Genomic DNA, 15,718 nt, shown 5'->3' with positions numbered 1-15,718 from the left:
CTTTATTCCCTTAAATATCCAGAACTGCATAGAGTAGTGAGGAATGTGTGGCTACAAAATATTATATCTAATTAAAAGTAGAAATATGTTGCAGTAAAGCTATTCCTATAAATGTATCCTTTTCAGAAAGTTGCTGGAGTAAACTCACCTCTTTGTTGCTGTCTGTTTTTGTTTTTTTTGTTTTTTTTTTGCATTTCACCTGCTCCGCCACTACATTACTGATAGTGTGAGAGTGCACAGATCCTCCTCTGTGCCGTTAATTCACCCGTCACATAATTATCACTTTCATGACCCCTTTTTTTGTGTATAAAATAATAAGCATTGAAGACTTGAATGGTTGATTTCCTCATTTTGGTCACTAGCTGAATGCTAAAGCATTGATTGTAAAAAGATTTGAGGTATGAAATAAAAAAGATGATGGACTCAATAGTTATTAAACTTTTTTTTTTTTTTTTTACTTTTGCCAAATAGATTCCAACTGAGATTCCAATTTAAAAAGATACCACTATCTATATACGTTACTAGAAATGATGCAGGCTTCTTGGTTTCTAACAGAGGTGAACAGAAACAGAAGCCATAGATTTGGGGATTACATTAGACTGTTGATTCAACAAGCATCGTAGTTAGCAGACAGTATCCTTCTCCGTTCTAAGCACCGCTAACAGGATCAAACCTGCAGCTGACACACATTTGGGTAGGCTTTTAAAAGGCTTCATAAGGACACAGACTCATCTGCATCTAGTTACAGACCATCCTGCTTGCAGTAATTAAAAGGAATATTTTGGACCAAGAAGAGGGGTGTGGTGATGTGTGTGGGTGACAAAAGATCAAACCACTGAAAGCAACCCCCCCAAAAAATAGGATTTTAGAGGCGTATCACTGACTTCCTGTTCACTCAACATTTTTTTATTATATATTCTGCTTAAATATAGCTTCCAACACCTAGTTTATAAATGCAATGGATTTTTCAGTCTTATTCAAAAAGGGAAAGACTATCATTGACTATGAACTGTAAATATGGATAGGAAACTATTATTTTTGCTTGGTGTAAAGCTTGTTAGGGTGGAGTCGTCCAAAGTCCCAAAACTTTTTATCTTTTTAAGCTACTTGATGCATTTTGTGCTTGCTTAGACTGTTTGCAAACTGATTTATGGTGAAAGTATTTATGAAGGAGGTACATCTTTATGATTCAGTGGATTAATTGTCACGTCTGTCCCTCTTGCATCATAACTATATTTATATGCGAACGATAGGTGAAAACCAAAGGGGGAAAAAAGTAAATCAGAGCGTCAGAGCCATTGTTTGAAGAATATTCTTTCTAAAGCACGAATAAACCCCCACACACCTCCGGATGACATTATGCAAATCTCCAAATATGCCGTTCCCAGTGTTGAGACAAAAAGCTGAAGGGAGGCAGTGGTTTGACCTGAATGCTTCTTTATTGTTCTCACCCTTGTAGACGGGTAATGTACACCCACAGCCCTAATGTTATGATCCTAAAATATGAGTAACACATGCACAAGTTCTCCTAATAATAATTAGGAGAATCTTGATGGATTAAGATAAATGGAAGAAAACATGACAGAAGCTTCAGAAGTCTGAGGTAAAGGTTCACCATTCAGTAGCTGAATGATCATATGCACTATTTTGTGTTGTTTAATCAAAAGTTTTTGGTTACTAATTGTGAAAAAGTTCAGGCAATATAAATACTATTACAATGGACCACAATCCTGCCAAATCCTCTAATGTGTTTCTCCTAAATAGTTTACAGGTTTAGTTGATCTCTTAGTTCCTGAAACATTAAACCTGAAACCGAATCAACACTTGAGCGTAGCTGGTGTTCATTAAAGCTGCTTCAAACAAGCAGAGTGGTTGTTCTGCCTCTGCCATCTGTGGACGGTTTAGTGGCAGCTGCCCAGACTTCCTCTCTTTGGACTCTGCAGACACTCAGATTGTTTGGATTCGTGCTCCGCTGACAGACAAGGACGCTGCTCTCTGTGCTTCGACAGCTTTGCCTGACTGCACAAAACCACACACAGACATGTAGTTACATGTGGAGATCACGCGTCTTTAACTTCGAAGTCATGAGATATTTTTGGAATGTGACAAAGGTGTTTTTACCAGCCTTCGTTGAAACTGTTGCTCTGAGTCAAACAAGGTGCTTTTATTTTCAATATGTGGTTCATTTAGACTCAGAGGCATTTTCTATCAGAAGGTTTCACTGGTGTTTTTATGTAAGAGGCTGAACAGATTAGAGTGAGTCAAAGGTGTTTATACATTAGGGTGAGGAAAACAAACGCTAATACGCATCATTCACAGACCTTAAAGCCTGTGCTTATCAGAGGGTTGACACTCAGCAAGTGAGTCAAGTTGCCTGAAGGAAGGAAACTACTTGTCAAACTGAATTCCTCCAAATAATCACAGTAGCTGCTTCTTGCTACTTTTCTTCCATGTGTTTTATTTGCTAGTTGTATCAAAAAATCATGTTTTTTCTGTTTGTTTGAAACAGACATGGAAGCCTCAGTCCCTCTTATGTGAAAACGATTTGTTCCTGAGTGGTCTGCTGTGTGGGCGCACGTTTGAGCAAAGGATTAGTGACTAACAGTGTGAAATGTTATGATCAAAGCAAAGAGCCAAAGCTGTGCACATCTGGATCCAGCTGTTTCTCTTTACATGCAATGAAAACCCACAGAGACAAGAAGTGATGTTTTCCTGTTGTCTGAGTTTGTGACTCCTCTTAAGTTGTCTTGGTCTAAACCTGGGAGATAACTCTCTAGGTTGTTTTTTTTTTTTTTTTTGTTAACTTGTGGAAGATTTTCTTCTTTTTTTACATTTGTTGTATATATACTATCTAAGGTTGTATTTAAATATTTGTTCCATTTGAGTTCTTTTTCTTTTTAGGTTATCATAGATACAGATAAAGAAAGTTTTGTGTTTAGTTGCAGTTTAAATCAAGATCTAGCTCTATGGGAAAATGTGTCCCTCTCTAACGGCCTGCATGCTCTGTGTACATTTAAAGGGAGGTCAATTTCAAGAACTACACACTGCTGCAGCTGGACGAGGAATTTTCCCGGGGACGGGGTTTGGACGTTGGGGCCAGGGCTTGGAAGGGAGGCAACGTGCTGCTTTTTTTCTGCGACGTGGACATCTACTTCACAGCTGACTTCCTCAACACCTGTCGACTCAACGCGCAGCCTGGTGAGACATCGCGCAAACTCTGCAATAGGCTACTTGCACATTGGTGAACTGGCTGCATGTTGATGTATTTGATTACCTAAAAATAACCATTTTTGGACTTTACTTTTTTCTAACTGTAGTTTAAAATAATTCAGTAAAAGGTGGATGTAAAACACTGATGATGTATGAGAAAATAGAAAGACTGTATTACAGCAGAAAACTATAGAAAAAAAAAAAAAAAACAACCTTATACTTGAATGGCCCATTGAATAACAGACATTCTACCTTACTTTATAGAAGGCATAAGGTGCTTTTTACTTTCTAAACCCTTATTTTTTGAAATTTGAAATAAGTAAAATGCAACTACACCTGACTAAACAGCTCAAAGAAGTTATCAGTTTTTTTAGTTAGCTTGGGGAGCATAGAATAGAATTATGTAACTTGGATCTGATCTGGGTTTGGTGTAGGGATTCACTCTGGGCCTGAGGGGGTGTTTTAAAACAGGCTAACCAAGCTGCAGATATCTTAAAAAAAAAAAAAGAAAAAAAAAGTGTTGTAGGGTTTTAAATTAAAGTTCCCAGTATTCCCAGTACTAATAAAGGATCTATTGGCACATAAAGTTGGATTTCCATCGACCAATACAAGTACTTCCTACTTTAACCAAAAACACTGGTAGTTTCTTCCAGTAAAATGATTGCTGAGACTCTAAGTCTTTCAATTATCATTAAGATCACTAAGTGTCAAATACTGCTTTTTCCCTGCAGGTAAAAAGGTCTTCTACCCTGTGCTATTCAGCCAGTACAACCCCACCCTGATTTATGGAAGTCCTGAGCACATCCCTCCTGTGGAGCAGCAATTGGTAAAACTTGGCAACCTGATCCATAGTTTTGCATTTATCTGACAATTTAAAAAACAAAACATTTACCCTCATGTACAGGTGCTGGTCATAAAATTAGAATATCATGAAAAAGTAGATTGATTTCAGTAATTCCATTTAAAAAGTGAAACTTGTATATTATATTCATACATTACATACAAACTCATATATTTCAGATGTTTATTTTGTTTAATTTTGATGATTACAAATGACAACAAATGAAAATCTCAAATTCATCATATCAGAAAATTAGAATATTGTGAAAAGGTTCAAAATTGATGGCCCCTGGTGCCACACTCTAATCAGCTAATTAACTCAAACCACCTGCAAAAGCCTTTAAATGGTCTTTCAGTCTAGTTCTATAGGCTACACAATCATGGGGAAGACTGCTGACTTGACAGTTGTCCAAAAGACGACCATCGACACCTTGCACAAGGAGGGCAAGACACAAAAGGTCATCGCTAAAGAGGCTGGCTGTTCACAGAGCTCAGTGTCCAAGCACATTAATAGAGAGGCGAAGGGAAGGAAAAGATGTGGTCGAAAAAAGTGTACAAGCAAGAGAGATAACCGCACCCTGGAGAGGATTGTGAAACAAAACCCCTTCAAAAATGTGGGGGAGATTCACAAAGAGTGGACTGCAGCTGGAGTGAGTGCTTCAAGAACCACCACACACAGACGTATGAAAGACATGGGTTTCTGCTGTCGCATTCCTTGTGTCAAGCCACTCTTGAACCACAGACAGCGTCAGAAGCGTCTTGCCTGGGCTAAAGAGAAACAGGACTGGACTGCTGGTGAGTGGTCCAAAGTCATGTTCTCTGATGAAAGTAAATTTTGCATTTCCTTTGGAAATCAAGGTCCCAGAGTCTGGAGGAAAAGAAGAGAGGCACTTCATCCACGTTGCTTGAAGTCCAGTGTAAAGTTTCCACAGTCAGTGATGGTTTGGGGTGCCATGTCATCTGCTGGTGTTGGTCCATTGTGTTTTCTGAGGTCCAGGGTCAACGCAGCCATACCAGGAAGTTTTAGAGCACTTCATGCTTCCTGCAGCTGACCAACTTTTTGGAGATGCAGATTTCATTTTCCAACAGGACTTGGCACCTGCACACAGTGCCAAAGCTACCAGTACCTGGTTGAAGGACCATGGTATCCCTGTTCTTAATTGGCCAGCAAACTCTCCTGACCTTAACCCCATAGAAAATCTATGGGGTATTGTGAAGAAGAAGATGCAATACACCAGACCCAACAATTCAGAAGAGCTAAAAGCCACTATTAGAGCAACCTGGGCTATCATAACACCGGAGCAGTGCCACAGACTGATCGACTCCATGCCACGCCGCATTGCTGCAGTAATACAGGCCAAAGGAGGCCCAACTAAATACTGAGTGCTGTACATGCTCATACTTTTCATGTTCATACTTTTCAGTTGGCCAACATTTCTATAAATCCTTTGTTTTTATTGGTCTTCAGTAATATTCTAATTTTCTGATATGATGAATTTGAGATTTTCATTTGTTGTCATTTGTAATCATCAAAATTAAACAAAATAAACATCTGAAATATATGAGTTTGTATGTAATGTATGAATATAATATACAAGTTTCACTTTTTAAATGGAATTACTGAAATCAATCTACTTTTTCATGATATTCTAATTTTATGACCAGCACCTGTAGATAGATCTAAAAATCCGACTATGTGTGTGTGGATATTTCAGTATATTTTTGCTCTTCTTACTGTAGGTGATGAAGAAAGACACAGGCTTCTGGAGGGATTTCGGTTTCGGTATGACCTGTCAATACAGGTCTGACTTCATCAACATCGGTGAGGTTTGCACAAGAGAATTTATACTGAAGTCGTGCCATATTCACAATGACTCCAGGAATTTATAATCAGTTTCTCCTCAGGGTTTGATTTTCTTTGTGGAGGCGTGACATAAAAACGGCCTCATCAGATGCAGAAGTAATATCCTCTCTGGTGTCCTAATGGGGCCGATGCATAACAGACATGGAAAACAGAAGAACTAAGATTGCATTACTATTCACTACAGGGTGAAGGCTTTATTCTATTACCCTGCAAGATATAACTGAGCAGCAATAATCTCTCCATATCCACTAATGTAGCCCTATATGTATATAGATTAGGCCAACAGTAACAGCTCTACTTAATTGTTCATGTGGATCTTCTGAACTTAGAATCAAATTAAAGTCAGTAAAATGAACTCATGTATAGATTGATTAAATAAAGAGTGGACATGTGCTTTCAATGATTTTGGTTTAAATTTAATTAAAACAGCTTTCTTAGGCATAAATAGACACACGAATAAACACAAATAGGCATGCAACACATTCTTTCTTCACACTTTTAGACTGCAAAGCACAGCTCCTTAAATGCCTTCATCAGAGAAAAGTTCCCTGTGAAATACAGGAGGTTCCAACTGAGCCGTTAAGGTAAACTACATTATTCACATTGTTCAGTAATTGTAGAGTAATATCTATACAGATGTTCACTCATCAAGCCATGATAACCTAAAATGCCTTTTGCAGAAAGCAGTCAGGCATCCTTTCATCAAAACTGTTGAAGCTCTGTGAAAACTCTTATTTCTAGCTACAGCAGGCAGAATCCTCTCTTGTTCAGCTGTAAAAAAGGAAAAATATGATATCCTCACCTTGAGCTGAAATCATGACATTTTTATTCATTCACACGTTTAATACTTTATATTAAAGTTTTCAATTTCTCCCTAAAACTCCAAAAGATGTCCAGATCCTGAAAGGTAAACCCTGTCTACTTGATATTTAATTACTATATTTATTCTTCTTCATGTAATTATGTTCTAAGTAATTACTTACTTAGTACATAATTACATGAAGAAGAATTTGAATTATTAACAGTGCTCAAATTTCTAAGGGTTTTTTGTAACAATTTCCTTGTAGTATTTCTTTAATAAAGATGAAGCTAAAATAGAAATTTTAAAACTTGTTTCTGGGGAAACTATATTTGCGTTTGGATCCCAGCCATGTGATTTTGCTTGGAGTTAGCATTTTCTCCCTATGCATTTGTTTTGTGTCTGATAGTATTCCCGTGTCTTACTATAGTCAGGATCACTTTGGGTAATAATTCTAAATGTGTGAATCATCCTGGTTGTTTGCCTTGTGATGGACTGGAAACCTGTTCAGAGGGTACCCTACCTGTTACCACAGGAGATAGGCACAATCACCCCTCAGTTAGCTTCATTTGTAAAGACAATTGATAGACAGACGGACAGATAGATGGACAGAGAGAAGGGCAGATAGAGTTTTATTGAACATGTACCTTCTGACAACCTGGATTGTTTAGCCTTTAGCTGATATGATTAAGGGGGCTCATTGCTGAGGCAGTGACTGGAGGAAACCCAGGTACTACGGCTCTAAAATAAGCCCACATCTTCACCCCTCTAGCACTCTGTTTGACAGTCAGTTTGAGGTGTTGGTGCTGATATACCAAGACTTCTTCAGTCTCATCTCTAAATTGTATTATTTCACAGGTCTTGCAGGATACAAATTGCTGCAAACTCGTTTTTACTAGCAATAGGTTTTGTTCCTAGCATGACTTCAAATAAGCAATACATTACAGGCATGTTTCTACAATTTAATATACAATATGCCTGTTAAGTCTGAGATGTTTTTGGAGTTTTGTTCTTGTTCTCTTTGAGTTGTCTAACATGGAGGTGAATTTAAATATTAACTCTTGGGTTTTTGCTTTTAAATGACCTTCCTCAGTGTAGAATTAAGTAGCTCTGATCACTTAGAAAAAGATTAATAAACAACAAACGCTTCTGTAAAGTCAGTTCTGTTTTCTTTCCACACTGGCATTTTATTTAACACACCTTTATGCTCCAGACCGGGTGGCTACACTTTATAATGAATTATTCATTATCATTTTACAGGCAATGGTATCTATTGTTCCTCTTGAATCTTCTACAAGAACCAATGGTCTATACAGCTTTATGATCATGCTTTTCAATGGGTATCCTTTTTTGCCTTGAAAATGATAATCATATAATTCCGTAAAAATTCAAAAAATATCCACTGGACTTGGTTTTCAAGATTTGAAGACGTTTCGCCACCTCTCCAGGAAGCTTTCTCAATTCAAATGTCTGGATCCGCAGTGAGTTTGAGTCTTATATAGGCAACGCCTTGTGTCGCTTGGAAACATGCAATGGTAACCGATGAATGGGTCGTTAGTTCCATCGTTAGCCTGTAATATCTGAACCTGTCTATGATTCTAGGGGTCGGTCGTTAAAGGGGGGATTGCCATTAAGGGGGGGGGAATTGTCTCCTGTAATACCTGAAACCTGTCTATGATTGTTAAGGGTTGGTCGTTAAGGAGGTATTGTTCACCGGCTGGGGCGGGTAGGTCCCTCGTTCCTCTGTGATGGGGTGGGGGGTTTGGTGATATCTGGAAGGGATCATGTCTATGATGAATTGTATGTTTTTGGAAGCTGGAATCTGAGTCCACCACCTCTGTTTAAAGTTGTTTTTTCTCTAAACATAGATGGCTTCCTTCACGATGGCTTCCTTCACGCCCCTGTCAAACCACCTATTTTCTTTATCCAGAATATAGACATTCTGGTCCTCAAAAGAATGTCCTTTGTCCACAAGGTGTAGGTGTACTGCGGAGTCTTGTCCAGAGGCGGCCGCTCTTCTGTGTTGGGCCATGCGTCTGTGGAGAGGTTGTTTTGTTTCGCCGACATAAAGATCAGAGCATTCCTCGCTGCACTGAACAGCATATACCACTCCGCTCATATTCGGTCTGGGGGTTTTATCTTTAGGATGCACTAGCCTCTGTTTAAGGGTTTGGTTTGGCTTGAAATGTACTGGGATCTTGTGTTTGGAGAAAATCCTCTTGAGCTTTTCAGACACTCCAGCAACATAAGGGATTGTGATGTTTTTGCGTTTAATTTTCCCATCGCTGTCTTCTGTTGCGTGTCTTTTGGATTTCCTTGCTGATTTGATAAAAGCCCAGTTTGGATATCCACAGTTTCGGAGAGCATCTTTGATGTGTTTCTGTTCTTTTTGCTTGCCATCTGTTTTAGTAGGGACATGTTCTGCCCGGTGTTGTAAGGTTCTGATGACTGAGAGTTTGTGTTCCAGTGGGTGGTGTGAGTCAAAAAGAAGATACTGGTCTGTGTGAGTAGGTTTCCTATACACTTCAATGTTTAGGCTTCCATCTCCTTCCATGCTCACCAGACAGTCCAGAAAGGGTAGTTTGTTGTCCTTGGCATCCTCTCTGGTGAATTTGATGTTACGGTCAACAGAGTTGATGTGTTTGGTGAAAGCTTCCACTTCCTCTAGTTGGATTTTGACGAAAGTGTCATCCACGTATCTAAACCAGTGGCTTGGTGGTATTCCATTGAAAGTGTCTAAAGCTCTCTTTTCCATTTCTTCCATGTAAAGATTGGCTACAATTGGTGATACTGGAGATCCCATTGCGCAGCCATGCTTCTGTCTGTAAAAATTACCTCTGAATTTGAAATAGGTTGTGGAAAGACAAAGGCCCAGTAGTGTGCAGATCTGGTCCGGAGTGAAATTAGTCCTGTTGTGTAAATCACTATCTTGTTCAAGACGTGTCCTGACTGTTTCCACTGCCTCTGTTATAGGTATGCATGTGAAAAGTGAAGTAACATCAAACGATACCAGGGTTTCTCCTGGAGCCATCCTTAAATGTTTGGCTTTGTTGGCAAAATCTTTGGAGTTTTCTATGTGATGTGGTGTGTTCCCCACCAAGGGAGCTAAGATATTAGTAAGCTGTTTAGCAATGTTGTATGTTACTGAGTTAATGCTGCTGACGATGGGCCTGAGTGGTGCCCCTTCTTTGTGAATTTTTGGAACTCCATATAAGCATGGAATTTCCTCCCCTGGATATAATCTGAAATAGGCTGTGCTGTTAATTACCTTGTCTTTTTCAAGTTGTTTGAGATAGTCTATTATTTTCTTTTTGTAGCCGCTGGTTGGATCTCTTTTCAAGGATTCATACGTATTAGTGTCCTTCAGGAGAGTGATAATTTTGTCTTGGTAGTCTGAGGTGTTGAGGACTACGGTGCATCTTCCTTTGTCTGCTGGTAATATGGTGATGCTTTGGTCCTGGCTCAGGGATGTTATGACTTTCTTTTCCTGGGGTGTGAGGTTGGAAGGAGGTGGTTTGGCGCTGGACAGGGTGGCTGTTACCTTCATTCTGAGTTGCTCTGCCTCCGTTTCAGCCAAGTTGTTGTTCCTGATGGCCGATTCAGTGGCCGTGATCAGTTCCACAATGGGTACTTCTTGTGGAGCAATGGCAAAATTCAGGCCTTTACTCAGTACATCCATCTCTGGTTTTGTCAGTGGTCTGCTAGATAGGTTTTTTACCCACTTGTCTTCAACCTTGATGTTATCCTCCTGAGTCAAGTTGCTCTCTTGTTTAATTGCTGCTTTCTGTTGTAATCTTTTGAATTTGGCTTTTTGTCTTTCTTTTGTTTTATGATGTTGTGAAAGCTTGGCTTTATTGACCAAAATAGCAACTTCTTCAAACAAGGTTTCGGGGAGAAGTTTGGATAGCTTCTGCCTTATCTGATCTATTTTGTGCGAGATAGCTTCAATTGTGAAGTGAGTCTGTCTAATCCTCTCACTAAGCAGCTTTTTGTGCGCATTCCTAAGAATCTCTTCTGCCCTGTGTCCTTTGATAGTAGACTTCAGTCTTAGACTGTTGGGAATGAGACCTTGCTGTCTACATCTTAAATTGAAACGTAGATGATTCCTATAATCTGCAAGTTTCCTAAGCAATTTCTCGTACTCACGCGTTATTCCGAGGGTGTCTTTCCCAAAATAATCATATAAGATTGATTATTTTATTTACGCTTTTCTGGGGGGGTAGGGTCACATTTAAAATGAAATCTAAATATTGGTAATGATTCTAGATAAAAATATTTGTTTATATATCAAGATATGTAAAAATGTGGCAAGAAAATCAACCCTGTATGGTTCATCAGTCCATCACACATAACACAATTCAATTCAGTTTATGTATATAGCTCCAATTCACAACACATGTCATCTCAATGCACTTTACAGAGGCAATTCAACCAGATGATGCAGTCTGATTGGTTCAAAGCTGATTGCATCGACTCATTGACTCGACAGCAATCCCTCACACCAAGCATGCTTGTAGAGACAACACAGATAAGCAACATGCAATCGTACATTAATATCTCAGGGTGATTTAGAGAGAACACTTAACCAAACAGTCATGTCTTTTGACTGTGTGAGGAAGCTGGAGTACCTGGGGAGAACCCACGCATGGAAGGGGATAACATGTAACATTTTTTGCAAAAAGACCACCAGTCAGAGTTTCAACCAAGAACCTCCTTACATGTTTTAAATTAACTCAACCAAACAGAGTTAAAGGTGTTTATTATGCTGATTTGTACATTTAGACAAATGTTTTCCGCTGTGACCTTAACATCCCGGAAAGGTGCTTGCAATACAACCCTTGGTCTGCTAGGAATATTTATTAGTGATATTTATTTTTCTCTTTGGCTGTAATTTGATCTGTGTTTATTTCAGGACGCTATAGCATCAATGTCAGTGTTTATGGATATTTTTTTAATAGAATTTGAGATTTTCTTCTAATCAAACACTTGAAACATGTTCTCTGTTTTGAGCCCACAACGAGCGAAAACTAGGCAAACAAATAATTCTTCAGATTTGATTTTTCTCTTTTCTTTTTTGTTTATCCCTGAAGCCTGAATTTGAAAAGGTAGATGTAGACAGATATTACAATCAAAACTGAACCAAAGGAGGTTAATGACCATGAAAGCTGCAGGTTTAGACGAGCCTCATCAGTCAGTTCAACATACCCTTCCTGTCAGCCTACATAACAAATCTAACGATAAAGATTTTACCAAACTGCAACATTCTGATTTTTAGGTAGCGAATAAGACACTTAAACTGTGAGCCATGCTACAAAAACTTTAGCATCATGAAAAGACGTGCTGTCTGACAACCGTGTCTGTTTTGTCAGGAGGATTTGACATTGACATCAAAGGCTGGGGTGGGGAAGACGTCCACCTCTACAGAAAGTATCTCCACAGCAGCCTTTTGGTCGTCAGAGCACCGTCGCGCGGCTTGTTCCACCTGTGGCACGAGAAGCACTGTGCTGACGAGCTGCCTCCTGACCAATATCGAATGTGCATGCAGTCCAAGGCCATGAATGAGGCCTCGCATGGCCAGCTGGGGATGCTCTTCTTCAGGCATGAGATCGAAGCTCACCTCCGCAAGCAGAAACAGCAAAACCCTAAGAAGACATGAATTTAAATTACTGACAGGCGAACTCAGCTCATCGTAGCTTTTTATAATCCTAATAGAACCTTGGTAAGGGTGCATAATGGGCTGTCTTTCTGTGAACCGGACACAAGGCTAAGTTTTATCTCTGCAGAAAGTCAAGGTTACAAGGGAGACATTGCAAGACGAAGAATGCAACCAAGTGTTAAGCTAAAATTATTATTATTATTTTTTTTTTTGCAATTCCTTGACTGGGTTTTGGCAAATATAGTTAATTGATGTCAACCCTTTAATCTGAAACACTGCTACAAAAATAAAGTTTATAACGTGTCATTCCAATTTAATATAAGAATATATTTAATAGTCTTGTTTCTTTAGAAGGAAGTAAAAATCTTTTTGAAACATGCATCTATGGGTCCATTTAACATAGCATTCATTCCATTTTTAATTTGAATGTATTTTTAGTTGTGGCCTACTAATACAATCTGCAACTAAAATATCTTTAAAAAAAACACAAATATGTGCAAGTTTGAATTTTTGGGGCATTTTCTCCAATCTATTAATGGTTATAAATAGACATGCAGCTCTTTGGATTATTTTCTGAACGCCTGTTAACAAGTTACACTTCAGGCACACAAGATTTTGTAGCCATTATCGAGCTTCTGGAATAAGTTTGGCTAGTTATCAGAAATTGGTAGATTTTATTTAAATATTTAGTTTTGTTTATGGTGTGGACCCAGCTTTTAATCATCATTGACTTGTGGGAACAGGACTGGTCCTTTATTCTACCCACAATATACACCCGCGGCCTGATAATGTACCACCAACCAATATCCTTGACCGTTTTTTTTTTTTTTTTTTTTTTTTTACACCATGATTATGTCTGAAAACATCATGTCATCATGGCCAAACAACTTTTTTATCCATTCTGACTATAAAACCCTTCCATAGAAGGCATTTGGTGGTCTGTTTTGATGAAACAGTTGAATATTGGAAATAATTAGGTGTCGTTGCAGAGCTGTGATCCCAAAAGCACCTCCAAAACTAGTTTTGAAGCTGGTTTAAAGTAAGCCCCTGGATTGGCCCCAACTTTATAAAAAACAAAAAGGTACCAGAAAAATAACCAATTTAAACAAGCTGAAAAGCTTCTGAAGAAAAGAGATGTTTTATATTCAGTAGAGTTATACCAAAATATTTCTAACGTCTGCAAAAGCATATAGTATCTGCAGATTAGAAATTGACATAATCAAAATGCCAGTAGTATATGTATGTATTCAAGTCCTTAAGCAAATGTTTGATAAGATACAAGTTCACTGTGAACTCAAGCTTTGCACCCAGCTCTAGTTTTAAATCATTAATGCTTTATATTCTGGAAAAGAATCATCAAAGCCCCCAATGAACATGAATGCCCATAATGAGTGTATATAAGCAGCTGTAAACAACTGAATTAGATATTCTCTAGCAGATGTCTGTGTTTGTCTGAGAACCATTTTCAGCTGTTTGAACATTTAAAAAATCTGAAATATGTGCCTTATGTGACTAATGCCTGTTGTTGGTGAACAGTTGAGGGTTAAGCTCCATATGTGTGTGAGCAGAGCCACCTAGTGGAATGAAACTGTATTGCATGCTGTTGAACAATCAGCGACAGACTTTTAAAGTCTTGTCAAAATTCTTGTAAAATTTACAGTGTTTTTTTCAACTACTTTTATTTATTTATGTTCTGTAAATGTAAAGTTTTAGATGTTATTTCTTGTTCATTATTTTTAATCTTATTTGTGGCAAACTTGGAGTGTGTTAAATCTGGGTTTATAATCTAGGCCTTTCAGTTGAATTGAGTTTTATTTTCACCCGTTGGGTGATGTGTAAAAAGCTTATTATTAAAAGATTATGTTATTGGAGCTGTTTAACGGCAATGCATTTATGTAAAACCCTAGCTTTAATGTGAGATATTATTGAGTGGTGGAAAACCAACTTTAAGATCAACCGTTTTTAGAACAACCCCCACCACCATCAGCACATTTCACAATGAAAAACAGCAGTTTTTGTAAAGACATTGATTTTTTGGGGGGGACACCAGTAGGTTTGGCTGTCAGGTATTACATTTAATTCAAGATTAAGACAAATAAATTAAAACTCTCTGTTTGTGACATTAACGTATATGTAAAAACCTTTACAGGGGTGTCTTTAACGACGACTTGATAAGTCAGAACAAGTTCTTTTTAATTTAATTTTGATCAAATGGATTTTCTGTGCAATACTGAGGTAAATTATAATTAAAACTAGTAAGCATTTTTTAAATATGTTTGCCTTGAAATATATTTTTGAGTGGCCGTCTAGCACTTGTTCAATAGAATAAGGGTCGAGGATCAAAATGCTCAGCATTTGTTTACCTTTTTGCAGTGATTCTTTTACTTTTAATTAACCATAAGGTTATTTATCGTGTGATTATCTTGTGATTTTATGTACATTTGTTAAATGAACAGATATATGCATTGTGAAAGCATTTTCTTATGCAATTTACAACTGATTGATATTTTTCCAAGGACAAGTTTGTGTTATTCTGATCTGTAATAACATTAAATAAAGCTGAATTTTCAATTTTTTTCTTCTGATAATATAGTAATTTGTGTTATGTCTGTTTGATTCAAAAATACTTTAAAATACAAAATACTTAAGTGTTAAATAATATTTTAATAAAACATATTATAAGCTATTTATTATGCAGTTAATGTATGAGACCTGTTAGACTAGCAAACAATTAAATAGTACAGCATTATGTTAAACTAATTTGAATCTGACTTATTAAGAGCTTCAGTGTTTCTCCAAAATCAAAGAGGAAATAAAGATATATGTCACCTTTTCGGTGAACGATGGCCTAGTGGTTAGGGCAAAGAGCTTGGAATCCTCAGGTTCTCGGTCCAAGCCCCACTCCCATAGATTGCCACGCTGGGTCCCTGAGCAAGACCCTAAACCCCACACTGTTCCCTGGGCGTCCCACGATGTTCAGCCCACTGCTTCCCAAAGGGATGGATTAAATGCAGAGGTAAATTTCTCCAATGTGAGATCAATAAAGTTCAATTATTATTATTATTTGTGGATGTGATACACTGTGGAAATATTTTGAATTCACACGAGTTATGTATGCCAAAACATAAAAGCTGCAGTCTACTGATTTTTCTCATTATTTTAAAAGGAAGTGTCCCACTATGGAAAGTTTTACTCAAACTCCAACTTATTAAAGATGAGTCACTTGTATTTTTAATCTTAACCAGGTTTTTGGATAAATGCGTAAGCTCAGCCACTCTTGTAGCTTTACTTCTAGGGCTCTAGATGGGGTTATTGAGCTAATGATTATGTTTGGTAGACAACTCCCCTG

The 15,718-nt window shown here is 37.9% G+C and overlaps 1 protein-coding gene across 2 annotated transcripts in view; it reads left to right on the top strand.

The window, feature by feature from the left end:
* Positions 1-12,522, top strand: part of csgalnact1a (chondroitin sulfate N-acetylgalactosaminyltransferase 1a) — a 50,426-nt gene extending 37,904 nt beyond the window's left edge. For both annotated transcript variants that reach the window (XM_038275050.1, XM_038275051.1), the window contains 4 exons: positions 3,020-3,198; positions 3,942-4,036; positions 5,791-5,872; positions 12,083-12,522. In XM_038275050.1, the coding sequence (XP_038130978.1) occupies positions 3,020-3,198; positions 3,942-4,036; positions 5,791-5,872; positions 12,083-12,369 (643 nt within the window). In that variant the 3' untranslated portion in view covers positions 12,370-12,522. The remainder of the gene's footprint in view (positions 1-3,019; positions 3,199-3,941; positions 4,037-5,790; positions 5,873-12,082) is intronic.
* The last annotated feature ends 3,196 nt before the right edge of the window (positions 12,523-15,718 follow it).

The sequence above is a fragment of the Cyprinodon tularosa genome, unplaced genomic scaffold (assembly GCF_016077235.1).
Source record: "Cyprinodon tularosa strain WSP-4 unplaced genomic scaffold, ASM1607723v1 ctg94, whole genome shotgun sequence".
Lineage (NCBI taxonomy): Eukaryota > Metazoa > Chordata > Actinopteri > Cyprinodontiformes > Cyprinodontidae > Cyprinodon > Cyprinodon tularosa.
The sequence above is the reverse complement of the archived record's forward strand: the minus strand, read 5'-3'. Positions and strand labels throughout refer to the sequence as shown.